General features: G+C 48.4%; 1 protein-coding gene across 1 annotated transcript in view; it reads right to left on the bottom strand.

The window, feature by feature from the left end:
• Positions 1–21,228, bottom strand: part of Epb41l4b (erythrocyte membrane protein band 4.1 like 4B) — a 155,125-nt gene that overhangs the window by 75,733 nt on the left and 58,164 nt on the right. The window contains 11 exon segments of the mRNA XM_032903782.1: positions 2,491–2,521; positions 4,719–4,828; positions 7,692–7,861; positions 7,947–8,016; positions 8,325–8,413; positions 8,577–8,664; positions 10,268–10,388; positions 15,412–15,464; positions 17,460–17,504; positions 19,343–19,421; positions 20,188–20,230. Of these exon segments, the coding sequence (XP_032759673.1) occupies positions 2,491–2,521; positions 4,719–4,828; positions 7,692–7,861; positions 7,947–8,016; positions 8,325–8,413; positions 8,577–8,664; positions 10,268–10,388; positions 15,412–15,464; positions 17,460–17,504; positions 19,343–19,421; positions 20,188–20,230 (899 nt within the window).

The raw sequence follows: 21,228 nt of genomic DNA, 5'->3' as shown, positions 1-21,228 counted from the left end.
TATATGTATGTATGTGTATATATATATATATATATATATATATATATATATCTCCAAGGAAACCACAAACACTAACTTTCACTACCCACTTACACTCACCAGCGTAAACACCCCAGTAATATGCCAAAGTGCGTATGTGGGTTTCCACGCAGAGTGCAAACCAAGGAGCTGAAGCTCCCATTGTAAGCCCTCCCTGGCACTGTCCCAGAGGCTACAGCTTCAGTGATAAAGCACAGAGCTTCTTGTAGTTCGAGGGAGAGGTAGCAGCTTCTTCAAGACACCTACCACAGACACTGCAGTAGGTATCACACATGGGTCCCTAGCACTTAATGACCCTGCTGCTGCTCTGGGCACTGGTGTTGAATGTCCCGTTCATCCAAGCCAAGCCTCTCCCCTGTTATTATTTAATCCCCATAACAGAACGATGACGTCCATGATGTTTCCACCTCGATTCACTGACAAAGGAACAGTTGCCTGAGAACTTGCTAAGGCTCACTGGCCAGTCAGGGGCTGAGCCAGGGTTGTTGATTCAACACCTGCTCAAACCCAGAGTCTGTTTTCTTCCCACCAAATTCATAAGCAAGAAATTCTATAGCTTACACCCCCCTGAACTAAAAGCGATCTGAGGGTCTGCGGAAAAGTTCAGAGCTCAAGTGTGATCTAATTTGATTAGAATCTTAATTAGAACTAGCTTGGCAAATATATAAACATATACACATATATGTATGTGGAATGTATGTATGTATGTATGTATGTATGTATGTATGTATTTGCCCAGAGAGGCACACAGACAGACACACAGAGAGATACAGAAATCTGTTGCATAAGGTACAAACTCAGCACCTATCGGAAACCTCCCAAGTGCAGAACAATTACTGAGCAGTCACTGTTGCTAGGGTGGCTGCTGGGGTGCGTGCTTGGAAGCAAGGTTTACTGCCTCTCCCCATGGGAGGGAGGCACCTTTATGCAGAGTCTCACACCTGTCTGCGTTTAGTCTTCAGCGAGGACTGGTGGTAAAGCCAGGTTCTGATTCAGACCTCCTAGGCTGGCCCTTGGCAGGTGGGTAAAGTGTTCTACAAGGCACTGCTTTTCCAGCAGAACCTCTGCGGTTCCCAGCACCACTCTCTCAGTGGTCCCCACGGTGACTCTACTCACCAGGATCCCACAGGCTGGGAAGAGCAATTAAACAGCTGCTAACAGTGGTCATTAGCTCATTTGTTCCTAAAGGGTGTATTTACTGACAATCCGTGTGCGTGTGTGTGTGTGTTTGTGTGTGTGTGTGTGTGTGTGTGTGTATGTGTGGCAATTTTTTTTAAATGTTTGTTTTGATTCTCAATATATCATCTCCCCTAGATTCTAAGAGAGAAAAAAAATGCCACTCTATCAGGGAACTACAAACAAAACAATCATCCTCCAAGAAAGCAAGAAATACTGTAGCTTGCAATCCCAAGAACTAAAAGCAGGACCTGACCTAAAAATAAAAATGTCCGTAGTTTTCGGCATACTACCTGCGGAGCCCCTAGCTGCTAGAGACCCCTGAGACATAGGGCACACGTGCATGTGTTTCCAAATGGTCCAGAGGTTTCCTACCCAACGGGTACATCATCAGGTAATTCCAGACACAGGCAGGGTCGGGAACACCTGTGCGGGAGAAGCAGCAGCTAATCCCACCCGTGGGTCAACTGTGGTGGACTGCTCCTTATGAATAAAGTTTTATTAACAGCCATACTCACTTGTCTACACACTGTCTACAGCTGCTTCTGGGTTGCAACAGCAGCACCAAATAGTTTTGTTAAGGGACATCATGGCCCAGAATTCAAAATATCTCCAACCTGTCCCCTGATAAGGAGCCTGCAAAGTCCTGCACTGAAGATGTTCAGTCTTGTGGCACATCATTTTCCTGCAGAAACTCTGGACGTGGTGTATTTATTGCTTCTTATGTCTGTGTGCGTGATGTGTATGTGTGCCGTGGTGCACGTGTGGAGGTCGGTTTCAGGATCTAATATGAGTCCCGAGGCTAGCATAGCAGGCACCTGCACCCACTCAGCCCTCTCCCCAGCCCTCCGGTGGTGGTCAGCGTGGTGGTCAGCGGCTCCTAACATCTGCTAGTCAGTGGATGAAACGGCACCTGCTGCCATGGAGCCTTTGCTCATCAGGAGCGTGGTCGTCAGTCCCACCTTTGCCTGCTACACCATTTCTCACATGCTACGTGCGTTCGTGTATGTGTGCGTGCCTGCCGCCTTACCCCCAGACGACAAACAGAGCGTTATGCTTTTCAGACAAAGTGGCTTGTTTTGCAACAGGAAAGCCTTGGAACGTTCTGTTGTGTGCTTATTGACAGCTGGGAGGGTGGTGTAGCCAGGCAGCAGAAAAGGGAGGAAAGTTATCAGGTGAGTCACCTGGGTCTAATTGTATTAAGGAAGAAGTCTACACTGCAAACAAACATGGTAATTGGGGGGGGGGCTGTGTTGGGGCGTCTGGGGTACTTACCAGAGCTGGGCAGCAATCACTGGGTTGCTCGCTGTAAAAGGAAAGATAGAAAGTTATGCAGAACTTTAAAACATTCACCACGCAACACACAGAGAACGACTGGGCAGGGACGTCTCTCTCAGAGCGAAGGCCTCATCTCGAGCCAGGCGGGCGGCCCTGAACTCTGTCTACCTCTTCCCTGAGGACTTGAACAGCCCTTTCTGTAACTCATGCTGTTTCATCTAGGTCTCTAAGCAACTCTCAGAGCAGGCTCCCAGGGCTGGGCGCGCAGGTATGCAGGCACACCAGAAGGGACCACAGGTCAGTGGTTGCTCCTGAGGAGAATTCAGTCTGGGATGGAAAGCGGTATAACATGAAGGATGAAATAGCTGCAGGCATTTATGGAGGGACTTAGAGCAGGCATTTTTAATGAGGCAGAGGCAGGGCCTGCATGAAAGGGGCAGGTATTTACTCAATGATACTTTCATTTACATGTTTTCTTTTGGTGTAATGCTGGGATTTGAACCCTCGGCCTTGCAACCACTGAGCTATATCCCCGACTCCCCCCATCCCTTCCACACACGTTTCTTTTCTTTTGATGGGGAGGGGGCAGAGTTTTATGTTGCTCAAGCTGCCCTCAAATGCTATGTAGCTGAGGATGACCTTGAACCCCCGACCCACCTGCCTCAACCTCTCAAGTGTTGAGATGATAGGTTTTTCACAAAACTGGGGGATCGAATCCAGGGCTCCGTCTGTGCTAGGCAAGCACCCTACCCTCCAAGCTATACCTCCGCTCTGCTTGCTTCTTTTCAAGGGCATGCTAGGGGAAATCGTTCAAAGCTTCATAAAGAAAATACCAGGACTCTAGCTAGAAACAGCCATTAAGGGCGGGGGTTTTAAAAAAAAAAAAAAAGGAAAAAAAAAGAAAAAAAACCGTCAATAAAATAAATGAAGAAAAAGGATTTAGAGGCCAGAAAGGAGGGTGAGAGGGAATCTCAGAGCCAGAGGCTAGAACAGCCCCAAGCTACCCAATGGGTCCTACCATGTGCTCCACACTTTTGGGTTAGCCACACTGGATGCTTCCTCCCCTGTGCGAGCACACACTTGTGGAGACTGGGTGCTTACAATTAGATCAAAATAGTGCTTTTTCTTTAGAAAGTTGTTCCCAGGATTGGTCTGTTTCTAGGGGCTGTAACTCAGTGGGCAACCTCCCCCAGCCACGCTCCCCCTCCCCAGTGAAGCTCTGCTAATGGAAGCTCTGCGTGATTCCCAGCCCTTGCTGTTCCCTTAGACACTGCCTGAGGCTGCCTGCAGTAAGCCTTCATCACCCTCCCTCTGAACACGTTCTCCTTCCCTGGCCTTTCTTAATGTTCAGGCCGCATTTTCTGGACTCTGAGCTTTTCTCCTCTACTAAAGGAGCCGGGGATGACTTGAGACCTGTTGACTGCCATGCTCTGGAGCTGTTGGCTCATAAGGGAAGGGAACAGGGTGGAGGGAGACAAGGCTGAAGATGAGAGGAGGCATGGGCACATAAACAAGGCTCCAGAGGCCCATTAAATCCTAAGCCGTGCAAGGAGAAGCGTCCAGAACAGTTCCAACAAGCACAGGAGGGGAACAGAGGCTGTACGTGATGGCCTTACTGTACAAAACAGGCCGGGTGGAGGAGCCATCCATGGAGAGGAACGAGCTACGCAGAGCTCCAGGCTAAGATGACAAAATCCAGTTTAAATGGAATCGAGTCAGGAGTGCCCATGTATTGGCTGATACATCCTGGTGTGAGCCACCTCAGTAAGGGACATTAGGCTCAGAGAACTCTGAACAGGAGGAGAGGAGCAGCCTGGGGTACAGCCATATTCACGGATGAGGATGTCTGGACCAACTATGGGGGACCTGAACTATATGTCCCTGCAGGTTGGGCATCCACTCTTCTGTGGTCACAATTCTGGTTAGCACACGCCCGTGTCCCCACCAGGAATGGCAAGGCAGTGGAGACACTGAATGCTGTACCTTCTATGGGCAAAGGTCCAAGCATAAAATAAGCAGAGAGGCACAGTTGCAGGAAGACAGACAAGGGGAGGCAAAGGAACACATTGAGCAGGAGGAAAATTAGAGACTGAAGGGCCTCCAAGACTTCATCCTTTTTCAACAGCTTTTGAACACCAGAGGGTAATAGTGGTAGGTTCTTCCCCTAGCTAGTCGCCCCACAAACCCTGCCGCAAAATGTCAGCAAGGAAGGAACCCCCTACAACCTTTGAATGTGGAATGTCGCCGGGAAGGGTAACGTTTGCTAGGCTTCCTCTCAAAAGTGCTGGTTCTTCGCAATCTGGAGCCGTGTGTAGCTTGATATTCTGTCCGTCCACTGGGAAGGAAATATTTGGTTGCACATTAACACCAACAGCAGCTCTCAGCATACCATAGCTATTGCAAATGACTCTTTTTTCAAGAGCTCCAGCGTGTATTTCAACTTAGCATGGAGTCGCCCGGTAAAGGCATGCTAAGTTTAAAGCTTTTATTTGGAAATACAGTCTCCTTTGCCAAGCCAGGAACAGGGGCAAGAATCTTTCTTTCAAAGGAAAAAACCTGCAACTTAAGTACCGGCTACTTGGTTTTCCTTAAAACAAGTAGGTCTGAGTTCTTGGATCATTTGATGAGGAAGACATTGATGAGACACAGAATAACCCTTCGAGGAACACCGTAGAGACATTTAGCATTCACCACCTTCTCCCAGGCCGTGGAGCAGAGCTCCTCACCTAAACCTTAGCTTCCCTTGCTATGCGCCAAAGGAAATGTTTCTAACTTTAAAGGCTTTCCAGATTTCGACCACTGTGAAGGCAGCTGCAGTTTCCAGGAGGGGAGCTGTGTTTTGCTGATCCACCCATCACTGCTCCAATCCAGTCACTCTTGGCTCGTGGTTTCCCAGAAGGAAGGAGCCAAACGCTACCTGCTCCAGATGCCTCCAAGGGGCAACCTCACCTCCAAGCTTCCCTTCCTCTTTAATGTCTCCTTGAGGAACAGAGGTCACTAGGTCTGAGCCAATTGGAGCATTTCTCCCCAGTAGGGAAACGCCTGCTTGCTCTGGCAATCTCCAGGGCTGCCCTCCCCACCCAACTCCAAATCCACACGGATACAGGCAGACTGCAGCGGCTCTTCGAACCTCTGCATGCTGACATTTCCATCCTCCTGGGGCCTTGTGATGCGCATCCTTTTCCTCAAGGACCTGGCCTTCTTTTCCCCTTCCTTGGAGCATTTAAGAAATACATTCAAACAAAGACCATTCTTTAAACAGAAACACACAGCCGTTTCCTTGCACAGTGGATAAATCTGAAGCGAGCAACACGTCTGGCATTTTAAACAGAGTTCAGGGACATGCCATGCGTGGGCAGAGGTTATGAAACCAAGCGAAGTCTTCTACCACAGAACTCAGATTCTCACTCTGGAGTGTATTTAAAATATAAACTCTAGGCTGGAAAGACGGCTAAGCGGGTAAGGATCCTGGCTGCTCTTCCAGAGGGTCCAGGTTTGAGCCCCCAGCACAGCAGCGCTCTAGTTTTAGGACATCTGACGTGTTCTCTGGCCTGGTGCACAAACATGCATGTAGACAAAACACCCATCCACATAAATAAATGAAATTAAAAAAAAAATCAAAATGCACATTCCAAGGGCTGACACACACGTGTGTACATTCGGATTCTGACGACAGAGGCTGCAGGGGCAGAATGTTTTCACAGATGCCCCAGAAGTTTTCATGCACTCATCTCATAGGCAAAAGCAAAAACATGTGAGGATAAGTTATCTCTCCAGGCTCTTTTCAGACCCAACACGCACGCACGCACGCACGCACGCACACCCACACAGACACAGACACAGCTCCCACCTTTAACCATTACCAATACCAAATCTGTTGATACTGTGAAAGGAAACAGCTATGGGGAGAAATTTAAGAACCAGGGCTGGGGAGATGGCTCATGCAGCAAAGCACTGGCACAAGCACGCAGGCCCGAGTTCAGATCCCCTGCACCCGTGTACACAACAAGGTGTTGCTTGCAATCCGTAATCCTAGCACTGAAGAGGTAGAGATCACAGATCTTTAGGGGTTTCCAGCCTATCTCACTCACCAAACGCCGGATTCAGTAAGAGACCCTGGCTCAAAAACAAAGACTGACTGACTGAATGAATGAATGTAGCCACTATAGCTGCTAAAAAAAATATGAAATAAAATAAAATCCAAAGATGTAGAGCCTATATTGATCTCAGGCCTCTACAGACACAGACACACAGACAGACAAATAAGACACACACACACACACACACACACACACACACACACACACACACCCTAGAAACAGAAGCACCAAGGTCAGGTGTGTGGGGCACACTTATAATCCACTTGGGAGGCAGAGACAGGAGAATCACAGGTTCTAGATGAGCCTAGGAGAAGACATGAAGAAGAGAGGGGAGACAGAGAGATCACAAAGGAAAAGCCAGACTGGCTGGCACTACTCTCTACTGCCTACTGGCTGCTTGACAGTCTGAGCCTAGTGTAGCTTGTAAATACGAGGACACTTGACCTGCCTCAGTAAGGCCGCCTGTAGGATTGAGAGTGGGTTGTGAGGAGCTCTGGTGCAGCACAGTCCAACCAGACCTCCCGTGATGAAACTATGTGCTGTATCTGCCCTACTCTCGGGCAGTCACTACCTCATGTGGCCGCTGAACGCCAGATAAGTGGCTGGATGAGACCGGGAAACTACAGTTTACAACGTATCGAACAGTCATTCTCTTCCGCTGCTTCACGTAACCACCGCTGGCACTGGACAGCACAGCCCTAGCTATGGGTCAGATCCTGGCGACTCTGTTATTAGACGGATGAACACACTTCACCCCTGAGTCCGAAACATTCAGGGCCCCAGGCTCACATATTTGCAATATCGAGTACCAATCAGCAAACAGTTCCAAACTGAGAAAAAACTGTCAGCGTTTCAAATGCTCCGAGCACCAAGCCCCTCAGGTAACAGGCTCCTCACCCCCGCGTCAGTTCCATCTCATCAGTAAAGTGATGGAAACCGAAAGAGGTCGTGAAGGTCCTTTAGCAAGGAGGAGGGGGTGGGGCGGACGACCCAGATGGCCGGACACGAATCCGCTGCTACACTCACTCACACACAAGAAAAGAACTCATACACGTTCTCTAAAACACGTGTGGTCCACGCCACACAGCAATTGCCAACCTGAACCGGAAGCGGGAACCCAGCCGGATGAAGTCGGATCTGGCGGACTTGCTGTTGCTGGGCGTGCGCAGACGGAAGAAGGCGTGGTGCTCCACGGCGCACTTCCACAGGTGCTTGCAGGTGCGCGCGCTGTCCAGCCTGAACACGAAGGTGTGCTCTTGCTCACGCCCCTGGGGGAGGAAGCAAAGGTCCTCGTGGGGGCGCACGTGATGCCAGCGAGCGGCAGCAAGGAGGACACTGGGAAGCAAGACCTACCTGGTCGTCATCCTCCACTACCACGAGGGTCAGTTTGCTCTTTTTAAAGTCCATTTTGGTGATCTTAGGCCTGGTCAGAGAGAAAGCATTTTAAAAAGGGCAGTCTACAGCCAAACCGTCTACACATCAAACAGCTTCCTTTCTACTTATAAAAGCTTAGATTGGCTAAGAGAAGAGAATCATCATTCATCCATTTAAATACGATTATCTACAAGTTCAGTGCACTGGCCACACACCCACAATGACAATAGGATGGTGTGATTTTTTTTTTTAAAGCAAATCTGGGCGTTGCAAATACCCCTCAAAATCATCCATCACATAGACTTTCCAACACAAAATAGGAAAAGACATTTTTAATATTAGACAAAACTAAATTACCAAAAGAATAAGCCTATTTTGTTAGCTCCTTCAAAGATTAATATGCCTGTCGGGGTCAGTCCAAGAGAATATTCACAGCCATCTCTTCCCTACAAACAAACGAAGTGACAGTCGGTAGAGGGTTCTAACAGGTCGTCACAGAGAAGAACGTAAAAACAATTTCCTCACCAAAATTTACTTTGTCGGCACACTATACATTTTTTTTTCTCAGAAACAGCAAAATAAAATGAAACAAACACACACAGTTCTTACCCTGACAACATGCATGTCCACCCCATACATTTCCAGCCACTTCGCTTTGTTCAGATAGGAGAGTTCCGCCTGGGCAGGGCTCTTTCCCCTTTGAAAGACCAATGGAGACACGTGTAAACTGGGACTCACACACCGGCAGGGGTGTGAGTAGAGGGTCTCGAAAGTTTATAAGTCTGGGAAACCACCTCCAAGAACCCCCTGGTGACTGGAACGGGAGACCACAGGATGGTGTTTCTTAGGATAACTAGCCTAAGAAAACAAGAGTGGGGCCTAAGGCACGAGGAAGGCTTGTTCCTCCTGCCCTTCCTCTGGGAGAAAGCAGGCTGTCTGTGGGGGAGTGGGCGGGACTGTTGATGTCACCTCTGCATACTTCCCTGTCACTGGATGAAAACACACCATGCCATCTTCTATTTCAAAAGTCATCGTAGGACCGAAGGACAAGAAAAGGTCACGCTAAGTGCAAGGTCCAAGAGTAATGATCAACGGGTGGTTTGTGGACATGTGTGCACGGGTATGTGTGTATATGTAAATCACTGGGAAACCGCCTTATTGGTCCAAGCAAAACAAAAATAAATCCATTAGATTAGTGTTGGTGGCAGAAGGGACACATGGAAGACATATCCGGCATGCTGAGCACACTTCTGGGCATATAGTACTGTATGTCACGTGGTCTCAATGATGAATATGCTTTCACCACACGTGTCAGGCCACATGTGAGACCAAAAATGTCTTTTCCCCCTGTGGTCCTTTCCCCCCTTTTCAGACTTTCAAATACTAGTGTGAAGACAATGAAACACCCTGGAGGGTAAGACCCAGCTCTGAGCATGAACGTCATTTATGTCACGTTAACCTGACACAGAACCGAGAGGTCCGAGAGGTGATGTCATACATATTGAAAGATTGTTCCTGTGATGAGATTTCATGCCTGCCGCAGGAAGCCAGGCGTGGACCTTTCAAATGTGTCACCAGGTCGGTGTTCAGAAGTGTCACACTTTAGATTCAGGATTGGGGTGGTAGGGATGCTCCACCTGTATTTCTAAAAGGTTTGCTCCAGAGCAGTGGTTCGCAACCTCTGGGTTGCAACCCCTTCGGCGGTCAAACAACCCTTTCTTTCACGGAGGGCCACCTAAGGCCATCAGAAAACACAGGTATTTAGATCATGACTCATAACAGTAGCAAAACTACAGTTATAAAATAACAACAAAAATAATTTTATGGGTTGGGGTCACCACAACGTGAGGAACTGTATTAAGGGGTTCCAGCTTTAGGAAGGCTGAGAACCACTGTTCTAGAAAGTTCTGTTTGGGAAGGATAGGACCTGTAAAGTGCAGTGTCTCCTCATTATCCACACTTGGGGTACTACTAGTAAGTAACGGTTAATTCAGACAGGAGCTGTATGTATTTAAAAGGCAAAAACAAAAAAAACAAAAACAAAAACCCAGCATGGTTTGCATTTCTCAGAAAAAAAAAGGTGACACACAGGTCCTTGGGAAACAGGCGTGAAGAGCACAGAAGAGAGGCTACAACCCAGAGCTGTGGCTTTCTGGTCATTAACTGAGCCCCTCCCTATGAGGCGAGAGGTACACTGTGTTGCGGAAAGCATGCAATAGTTTGCCAGAAGGGTCTGAAGGAAAACACACCACACGAAATAAACGGGCAGTTCAGAGCACGAGAGAGGAGAGCTGAGGTACCTGTACTCTTTCCATCTCTGGAAGATATCGAACTCCATGGCTTCTGTCTGATTTGGGATGAACCGAAACTCAGACACAAGCTCCGGTGTGTGTTCCGGGAGTTCACACTCTCCTAGCTCCGCTGTGCAGTTCATAAAAGGGAGGAAAACGGGAGACGGTGAACATTTGGGTTATTGCTGTAACCAAAGGCATTCCTTCTGATCAGAAAGCACGGGTGCCCCTCATGTACAACCCTCTCATTATCATGTTCCCTCAGAGTCCCCGAGAGTCGTTCTAACACCCTCCCGATAGAGAAGTACCCCGCCATCTTAGTCATCACTGTCTTTCTCTTCAGTGCTTCTCCTACCTAGGGAGGCCTCGGCTCACATTTCCCCAGGAAGTGGAAATTTGCAATAAAAGGCAATTGCAGGCGATGAGGACCTGCCGGTAAGCATCTTTTGCTCAGGGCTCTCGTTAAGCACAGGCCAGAACAACACTTTAATGTTTGCAGGGCTGGAAGGAGTGGATCAAGAATTTGGTGCATGTAGAATACAAGTGAGGAGTAAAGGAGCAGCGAGGGAGGGAGAGCAGGCTGCAGGAGCAACTGCGGCAAGTCAAGCAGAACGGAGAAGCGAGAGGGCTGGGCCAGAGAGGGAGAGCAACAGGAGCCTGCCTGGGAAAGAGCCCAATGGACACTGCATGGTTCTTGTTCTTGCCAGGCTCCGACACAGAGGGTCCAGGAACACGACAGCCCCATCGTTCTGGAGCAGGAATGAGAAAACCCACTTTCCCCACCCTGCCCCTTCAGAACTCAGAATAAAAAGGAGTCTCCCAGTTTCCTCTATAACCTGATTACAGTAAGTGTAAGGGCTTCAGGCTAGCAGGTATAGATGCAGACTTGCATGCCCATCCAGAACAGCCCGCTGACTGCCTGCTGCTTCACAAGACCTTCAAGAACTGGTGTGCTTTCCTTGGGAAGACACTGACCCACAACACTTGTGTTTGAACATGGAATGTAGAGGAATCACTGGGTAGGTTCATTAAAGCCCATCACCGTGCCCCATACCCAGAGTTGTTGATCCTGATGTGCACTCAGGCCTAGCAATGAATGTAACTGTCGGTGACCTTCAACTTCTGACCCTCCTACTTCTCTTGAGAGCAGCACTGTGCCTGATTTTATGTGGTGCTATGGATGAAACTCAGGGCTTCGTACATGCTACCAATTGGGCTGCATTTCCAGCCCAGCCAATTTGCACTTCTAACAAAATCCCCACGTGACACTGACAGAGCTAACCTAGGAATGGGAGAAAACCTGGAGCCTGATGTCTCAAGACATCTAATCTAGCAGTGAATGGAGCCACATATGCCCAGGGACCTGGGGGAACAGCAGCAGCTCCCTACATATCCAGTATCTTCTCATCACCCTATTGGGGATTCTGCGGACCAAAATCTCACAGCCCAACTTTCAGGAAAGAGACTCCATCTGACTTGCAGAATGGATAAAATGTCCCCATGAGCAAGCGTGGCATGTCACATCCTGAAATCCCAGCACGGGCTATGGTAGGTGCCTCTGCTGGTCAAGGTCTGGGCAAAACAAAGTGAGACCCGGCCTCAAAACATGAAACAGAACAGTTCCATTCCTCCACAGGAGGCAATACAATCAAACTCAAGGAGACTGTGCCTTCACAGGCAGAGAGAGGTGGCCTGATAAATACTTCTCCATTGGAACACCACCCTCCACATCACTGAGACCCAGACATAAAGGTATCTGGATCAGGGCATGCAGCAGCCTTATGTCCTGGGCCAGGGGACACACATGAAAATCTGTTCTACAAACAATGTACAGGCAGAAAAAGGGTAAGACTGGGTTCTCCGAACTGGAGATCAACACTGGCCTCGGCCCAAGAGGTCACTGTGGAGTGGTCCTGGCAAACCTTGAGCTTGTCTAGGAAGAGATTCCTTTGATATCTTCTGTACCCATAGGCAAACATGACTCAATGGCACCCTGTGTTTACTGGTGTCCTAAACTGGCGGGATACAGTATGCACCAGTGAGAAAGAAAACAATGTCCCCTGCAGCCTTTGTTGTGCTGGAGCAGGCCTGAGGAGCACCCTGGTCACCACTCTGCCTTCCAAGAACAAGCTGAAAGAACCTGGCACTCCAAGAACCTCCTAATTCTGCAGCCAGGCTCTGGCTCCATGAAGGCCGTAGACGGCAAAGGAAATGGCTCAGATCTAAGAGACTGAACTCCAGCTCTACAGCAGCTATCTCTGTGCCCCGGGGAAATCACTGAGCTGGTCCAGGTCCAACATCGCTACCCGCAACAGGGGAGTGGTCACATAACAGAGGAGAACACCTTCATGCAAAGGGCGATCCCATGTTTCTCTCACCCTTTCCCTTGGATAAAGGTTCAAATCTACCACCCATGTAATCCCCAAAGAGCACATCCTCTACGGAAGGCCACAGCATCTCAATTCGAGGGATTAACTCAAGGACAGCACTAAGATACGCCTGAAAGGCTCAACCACCAGAAGGAACTCTGCCCTTCATTTTCTTCACACCACAGAGCGAGGCTAGTGTTCACACGAGGGTGTATTCCTGGCTGGGCTACAGAGGACAGCATAGGGTGGGATGACAACCTGCGGAAGGCTTTCCCCGTGTGTCCCTCGGTCCTCGTGGGCATACCGATCATTATTAAATTATACTGCAGACATGAGCAGTTTCTCCAAGAAAGGCTCCCAGATGGATGATTTTACTCTCATCTTTGCTACTTTTGCAGTGAGTGTCGCTGCAGCTGGACCAGTGAGGGCAGAGATGTGCCTCCTCCTCAAATCACTCAGGACAACAAGACAAGCTTAAAACACTGTGCCAACCGCCTCGGGAGAAAGCTTCTGCAGTGATTAATGGCCCCAGGCCTGACACGGGTGCTTGGGTGCTTTCCTTTCATTAACACTACCTTGACAGATCCTTCGGGCTGCCAAGCCTGACTAGGCCTCTTGCAGCTTAGGAACCAGTGTACATGAAGGCTACTGTCTGTGCCGGTAAAATCTGCATGTGAGCGCTGCCAGGATCCCAACTCTGCCTACACCAAGGCACTCACCAGGAGACCCACTGCATCCGACTGCACAGAGAGAGGAAGCCTGTGGCTCTGTATTTGACACAGTTGGCTTTAGATGAATTGCTATTACTGTTACCACCAGGGCTCTTGACCTACACTGAGGGTCTCTCCAAGCTCAATCCTCTGTTCGTTCTGTGCTTACTGAGCATCTGTTAAGAGGTGACTAAGGACGAGAAGTATTCAGGAATGGGAAAATGCTCATTATCCACAGAGCTTCTTATTCACATATACAAATGTGAGCGCATACAGTGACGAGATATAGCAAGCAGGGCCAGTGATACGCCTCGGCAGGTGACGAGGCTTGCCACCAAGCCTGATGACTTGAGTTCAAGCCCCATGACCCACATGTAAAGAAGGGACTCCTGCAAGCTGTCCTCTGATCTCTGCATACACACTAAATTAAAATGTAACAAGAATACTGAGATGCTACACACAAAAAGAAACTGTATTCTAATCTGAGTTACATATCTTACCAAAAAACCTAAACTCATTAACAGAAGATGTAGGTACCCGTGGGTAGCAGGCTGGAATGTCATGTCCTTTCTTTGACCTGCCTGACTGCTGTGCTATCCTACCTGGAGTCTTTAATCAGTGTGATCTGATCTTGTGATACCTCTCGGATCAGCTCTTCTTAGATGAGTAAACTACGAGCTGGTGAGATGGCTCGGCAGGTCAAGGCACTCGCTCCAATCCCGACAACCTCAGCTGGATGCCCAGAACCCACATATGAAAGCAGAGAACACACTCTCCAAAGCTGTCTTCCGATACCCCACCCCCCGCCACACACACACAGAGGTAAAAACAACTGTAAGTAGAAAAATACAAAAGTAAAAGCTGTTTCTTTTTTATGGTGTTCACAAATACCATAGGTGGATGTGTCCCAGATCAAATCCAGGGAAGCACTGACAAGCACACGCTCATGAAATCCCGTCCTCTTAGGTAGCTCTGGAGACGGAAGCAAGTATTTCTTGTGCATTTTAACTGCAGACCCACCAGGCCCTCCCACAGACAAACAGGCAGTGTGGACGGTCCTGCAGGCAGACCTCCAGCCGTCCAGTTCCCACTTCAGCCCTGCTTAGCCAAGGCCCACACAGCCACTTCTCCACAGAAGCCTCCTTCTCCTCTGCTCACTCACTAATGCCACCACCTACCCTCGGCAGCAGCCTGAGTCATCCCACCCCTTCCTCACCTTAAGTCTCATCAGAGAATGCAGCTCCCGGCAGGCAGGCACTGACGTGGCGGCTGCCTCCACTGTGCACACCCACCAGCCCCGCTCAGGTTCTTACTACATCTGTTACTGTAACAGCCCTCGCCCTACCCGGACCTAGCCCCACTCCAGCTCCTTCTCTCCACACAGCCTTTCCAAAATACACTCCACCCAGGCCTGCTGCCTCGAGAATGCGAAGAGAACTGCTGCTGGCCCTGTGAAGTTTATACTCTCTAAGTGGGACCAGAGGCCGTTCACCAGTTCACACTGTGACTACACACCCACTGTCCCTATGGCTTTCGTTATTGTTTGTTTGCTGGGTTTTTTTTGTTTGTCTGCTTTTTTTTTTTCTGGGATGTGGTCTTACATAGCCCAAGCTGGCCTCAAACTTGTACCCAGTTAAGGATGACTTTGAATTTCTGATTCTCCTGCCACTTCCTCTTGAGTGCTGGGGAGTAACCTCAGCCGAGTTATATCTCTTATCAGCCCCTTACAACACCCAATCCACACGGGAGGTACTAGGCACGGAACCCCAAGGGTCTGTGCATAACCAAGCCAAGAGCAGCATCTCCGCTCCTCTCTGTACTTTCGCCTTGGTTCCTGGAATCATCTTCCTCCCTATATCGCCCATGGTCCTCCCTCTCCCGAGCCTCCTGTGTATCTCTGCCACTAGGGAACTGCCATGATCTCTGTGTGCTTTCCTCAGCAGACTGTAAGCTCCTGGGGAGGGTGACCGTAGGCTGTATCATACGCCTTCACATCCGGGGAGAAAGCAGGGCACGGGACTAGCATGCAGCACGTTCTCACTTATGATGTAACTGTCAGGAAGGGTGAACGTACCTTGCAGACAGAGGGCAGCTAGTTCCACGGCTGTTTCATAGGGGCACTTCAGTCTTGGGGAGGGAAAAAAAAGAAATTAATACTAAGTAGGAAAGGTTACATTTGTAACCATGTAACACAGAAAGCCCCGTAAAAGTCAGCAGTATCTGGCTTCTGACTCCAGCCTTTTACATTTTTAGTGTGTCTACATTAAAGAACACAAACTAACAACGGCAGTTTCAACACGTCTATCCAAGAATAGGTTCTGTCAACCATGCAGATGCTTCCAGTGGGGATGCAAAGAACTCGGGATGTTTAGGAACATTTGCAGTAGACTGAAAACCTTCCCTTTGTATTGGTATCCTAAGTTTCTTTTCTCTCGATACAGTCATTTGTCTTTTCAAGCTGCCTTCAAAACTAAAACTAGACACTGTACTTACTACTGACTTCCGAGACCTCCAGATGTACTCAGTATCCGCCATGTCCAACTGAGGCAGAACTACTGACGAGTACTACTGTGAACACAGTGGTTTTACTCATACGGTAAACTCTCGGGTGAAGCCAGCGCCCCATCCCCATTTCTTTCTCCAGATGAGTGAGTGAGCCTTCAGCATCCCACCCGAGGTCTTCCAGCTGACAGGAGGCCGTGCTGGGCTCAGAACACTGTTTCAGTTACATGCTAACCAGTAGGTGGGAGTACAGACAAACTGGAAAGCACTGGACACTGTTGAAGTGCCACCCTCAAAGGGTTTTTACAAACTGAAGACGAGTTCTGTTGTAACAACGCCTTTGTGTGTATAATGAGCACAGAACGGACAGTGATGAAAACACACACATACTCAGCACACGCCAATCAGAAACACGGCTGAGGAAGGCCAATGTATACACTGTACCGTCTACTCATTCTACGACCTCTCTGCCACTGGAATGTTCGGAGTGAATTTCTACCAAGAATTTACAAATGCAGAAATTACATTTTAATTCAAATTTTACTTATTTAGATAATCGACTTATATTTGGTTTGTTTGTTTGAGATAAGGGTCTTACTTTGTAGCTCTGGCTGGCCTAGAACTCACTAGGTGGAACCGACGATCTCAGACTCACTGAGACCCTCCTGCCTCTGTTTCTGTAGCTCTGCGGTTCGAGGTGGGGGCCACCACAACTGGCAGAAAATATCCACTTTATCTCCTTCAGATTACATTTAAAATCAGAACATATTCCTGTTGGTAACATCAGGCACTGCTTCTTTGTCTTAATATAGCGTCGGGATTTTGGGGTTTTTTGTTTGTTTATTTGTTTAATGTAACAGAAAATATTCAGTAACTCATGCTTATTCATATATTTGGTGTGTGTGTGTGTGTGTGTTTGTGTCTGTGTCTGTGTGTGTGCATGTGCTGGGTGGGGGTGGGGCATGCACATGCCATAGCACATGTATAGAGCACAGAGGACAACTTTCAGGTCCCAGGGATTGAACTCAGGTCTTTCGGCTTGGCTGCAGGAACCTTTACCTGCTGAGCCATTTTGTCAGCCTTCTTTCTCTGAGCCCCCTCAAAACCAACCACTTCGGCGAGGACGTGTTTTGTGCTTCATGCTCACTCCAAGCCCAGCGCCTCGAGTATGAAGAGCATTTCAGTGAGATGAGAAATCCCCATCTCCTCCTCGCAGGCCAGGCGAGGACCTCTTTACAGTGCTTTAGTGTGATAGTAACTCGTGAGACTGTGAAAACTGCATGAACACTTGTACGTGTATACGCGCTGACGGCGTGTGCTGCTTGCAAATACGACAGAAGCCAGTATGAATGGGGGCCGTGATGCAGCAGGGGGAAGGCGGTTCCCAAATACACCTCACTCAAGATCCTCAGCGCCCTTGGAAACGCTCCAAGCCATAGAGGATCCGCCGTGGAACTGGAGGAAAATGACAGCAGTGCAAATATCTGACTCGCCTGACAGAACCTGGGGCACTGCTTTGAATTTGATAAAGGGGACAAGGGTAAAAGAGTTAAAACAGTGAACTATGGAGGTATACCAGGCTCTATGCGGGGTTCAGAGTTAAAACAAAAGCATACTTACTTTCCAGAAAGAATGTCATGCCTGAGTTGTAGAACAAACAGGTACCTGACAAACATATACAAACGTCAACAGAGAGGAACCCTTCCCTCCTTCCCCAGCCACCTCCAATCCCCAGCCTCCCATCACTAACCCCCCTGCATTGCCCTGGATGTGTGCACTGTCAAAAGGGACGCAGTGCAAACGAAGAGGGAGGGAGTCTCCTCCTGAGCCTGTGGAGAGGAATCCCTGGTCTCAGTGGGCTGGGAGTTTGCAAGACACTTGCAGGATGGGGTGCAGATGTGGTCTGAGAGGACTTGCAGGGTGGCTTTGGTGCAGGAGAGTCTAGCTCAGCACGGAGAACTCTGCACAGGCAATGCAATGCATGCAAGAAAACAGGCTGGGTGGAGCCACTGAGCTGGCGCCCAGCCGGCTGTACCTAGCAGATCCAAGGACTTTCAAAAAGTCTGCAACGGACTAGAGAGTCTGCTAGAAACTACGTGACACTTTTCTTCCTGGAGCAGTTTAACTGCTGACTGCCTTTAAAACAAACACTCGTGCAAAGCATGCCTCTCTCTCTGTCTGTCTGTCTCTCTCTGTCTGTCTGTCTGTCTGTCTGTCTCCCTCTCCCTCCCCCTCCCCCTCCTAAAATTACACTACAAAAAATTACAGGGGTAATAAGAAACAAGGTGAAAGGAGGCAGAAAGCATAAGGAGGGCTTACCAAGTTTAAAAATTAGATGTATATGGGTCTTAAATAAAAGTCTTTTATTTCTAGGGCGATGTGGCCACCAAAACCACTTTGTACCAACCAAAGCCTCCTACACTCTAGGCCTACACTTGAGAGTGGTCCCCAGGAATCCCGCTCCTTTTTGACTCACCTATCTGCCTTTAAAATGACCTGCTGTGGGGACAGCTAGGGGCAACCTGTTTGGTAAAGGCCTCCGAGAGAAATACTGAAGTTGCCTAATGAGCTCCACCTTGGAAGCCAGGTGGGCGTTCCTTTTCTGCAGGAGACTTTGGATGATCCAGACATCAAAGTGGGCAGGAAGGCTGAAGGTTCTAGAAGGTTCTCCTTCCCAGCATGTCCTTAATTATAACTGAACTTACACCTCTCAAATTTAGACCACTGACGTGTATAGTTGCACCAACTAAGGCAAGGTGTCCATGTGGCCAAAAGTTCCAAATCCCATAGAGAAACCCTGGAGGAAAAGCCCCAAAGGTCCCTGTCCTGGGCACGTGTAATAACTTTCAAATGTCACTTAGGTAGACCTCTCCAAGTTACTGACCACCAATGGAGACCACCCATCAATGTACAAGTCACTGGTACAATGCATCACACGAAAAATTGGTGACAAGGACACTCTGGGGACATCTAGAACTCCATAAAGCATTCCACAGATGGAAGGGAAGCTCTCTTTCTTGTTTTGTTTTGTTTTTTTGTTTTGTTCTTTTTTTTTTTTTTTCGGAGCTGGGGACCGAACCCAGGGCCTTGCGCTTCCTAGGTAAGCGCTCTACCGCTGAGCTAAATCCCCAGCCCCGGGAAGCTCTCTTTCTTCATTCTCCCTTTCTTCTAAAGTAAACACAGGCACCCATGACATAAAAATATCTGGGGGTGGGGTGGGGTTTGGGGGGTATATGTGGATCCTAACAAAATCAGAATGCTAAAGATGAGCCTACCACTTCCCAAGGCCCAAGAAAATCCATCTAATTTGATTCATCTGAAAAATACCAAATTAAGCAGACTTGTGGATTTTAAACAGGGTAGAGGAGCTCAGGGAAAGTGTGGGTAACTTCTGCTTAGAAACATAGAGGACTTAAAGGGAATCAAGCCCCCTGACTGACTAGATTCCCCCATACTGGCTGAGGCAGGGGCTACTGGACAGAGTCCTCTCTGTCATACCCTACCTTGTAAATTCCTCTCGAAGGTTGTTCGGTTCTGAAGAATAGTATTTGACTCGAAAGTGCAAAGCATAGGCAGGTCCGACTAAACATTGGGAGACAGAAAGGTAAAGATGTTTGTCCCCCCCTCAGACAAAAGGAAACACATCCCCCTGCCAGCAAGCTCAGTGCTCCATCTGGAGTTGGAAAAACGGAACCAAACTTTCAGGTTGCCTGGGAAGATTTAGCTGGGAACCTCATGTGGAAGGAAACCTCGCATGGGTGGGTTATAAACAGCTGGCATTTCCCTTTTATCTCTGATGGGATTACTCCAAACTGGCATCCACGTTTTACAAAGTACAAAGTGGGCTGGAGGCTAGTGACACAGAAAAGAGAAAAGCGCTCTGCATGTAGAGACACCGTGAAAAAACGCCGTAAGGTATTTTTAAGAGGGTATGATGATCTCCAAATGATCTCAGCAGAAGCAGCATTAGAAATACGCAGTTACCACACCTGTAAGGAATGAGCTGGAGCCCTGCGCTTCCTACTACTCCCCACCCCGAATCTGCTTTGAAACTTACTTGGCAGTGAGTAAAGGAGGTGACAGGTTTCTGAATAGAACATTAGTCAGTTCTCATTGGCAGGGGTGTCTGATTTGAAATGAGAGCACAGGTGGGTTTTAATATCTACCCGAAATACTCATTCAATTTTAAAGCTCTACTTTTTGGCCGGTTTACAGGAAGTAAAAACCACCCATTTAACAATGGATTTATTTACCAATCAAAAGATCCTCAAATAATCTTGACAAAGCAGTTTAATGTCAGATTAAAGGGGGAAAAAAGGGCACGAATAGACTGGAGTCTGTATCTTACCTTTCATCTGCTTCTTTATGGGTTTCGAGTGATCCAGCCAGTGCTGAAAGAAAAACAGTGTTTCTTTAGGAACCAAGTATGCACCCCTAGAGTTCCCCTCCCCTACAAACTGGGGTGTACTCACAAACACCCGAGACTGAGTCAGATCTCGAACTCCTCACTGGAGATCTGCAAACTGCTAGCTATGACACTGAAAAACCCTTTGCTGGGGCTGGAGAGCTGGCTCAGCAGCTAGGAAGCCAGGCTCAATTCTCAGCACCCACATGGCAGCGCTCCATCCCCAGCTCTAGGGGAGATCCGATGCCCTCTTCTGGACTCTTTAGACACCCGGCTCATGTTGCCCATAGTGCACATACATACACACAGGCAAACACTCACATATATAAAAATAAAATAATAACTTTTTTTAAAGTCTTTGCTCACCAATGACTGACCCAATTTAAAACCTATCCTATGGGGTTGGAGAGATGGCTCAGTGGTTAAGGGCACTGACTGCTCTTCCAGAGCTCCTGAGTTCAAATCCCAGCAACCACATGGTGGCTCACAACCATCTGTAGTGAGATCTGATGCCCTCTTCTGGTGTGTCTGAAGACAGCTACAGTGTACTTATATACATAAAATAAATAAATAGATCTTTAAAAAAGATCCCATGGGCAAGATGAATCCCTGATGCTATTAATGATGCTCTGTTATGCTTGCAGATAGGAGCCTAGCATAACTGTTTTCTGAGAGACTCCACCCAGCAGCAGACTGAAACAGATGCAGAGACCCCCAGCCAAACATTAGATGGAAATCAGGAAGTCTTGTGGAAGAGCTGAGGGAGGGACTGAGGAACCTGGAGCAGATGGAGACACCACAAAAACACCAACCGAGTCACCAACCTGGCCCCAGAGACTGAACCACCAACCAAAGAACATACAAGGGGCTGGGCTTAGCCCCACCCGACTGCATCCCATCCCCCGCATACGTAGCAGCTGTGCAGCTTAGTCTTTATGCAGGCCCTAACAACTGGAGCAGGGACTGTCTCTGACTCTGTTGCCT

This window comes from Rattus rattus, chromosome 1 (genome assembly GCF_011064425.1).
Source record: "Rattus rattus isolate New Zealand chromosome 1, Rrattus_CSIRO_v1, whole genome shotgun sequence".
In the NCBI taxonomy this organism is placed as follows: domain Eukaryota; kingdom Metazoa; phylum Chordata; class Mammalia; order Rodentia; family Muridae; genus Rattus; species Rattus rattus.
The sequence above is the reverse complement of the archived record's forward strand: the minus strand, read 5'-3'. Positions and strand labels throughout refer to the sequence as shown.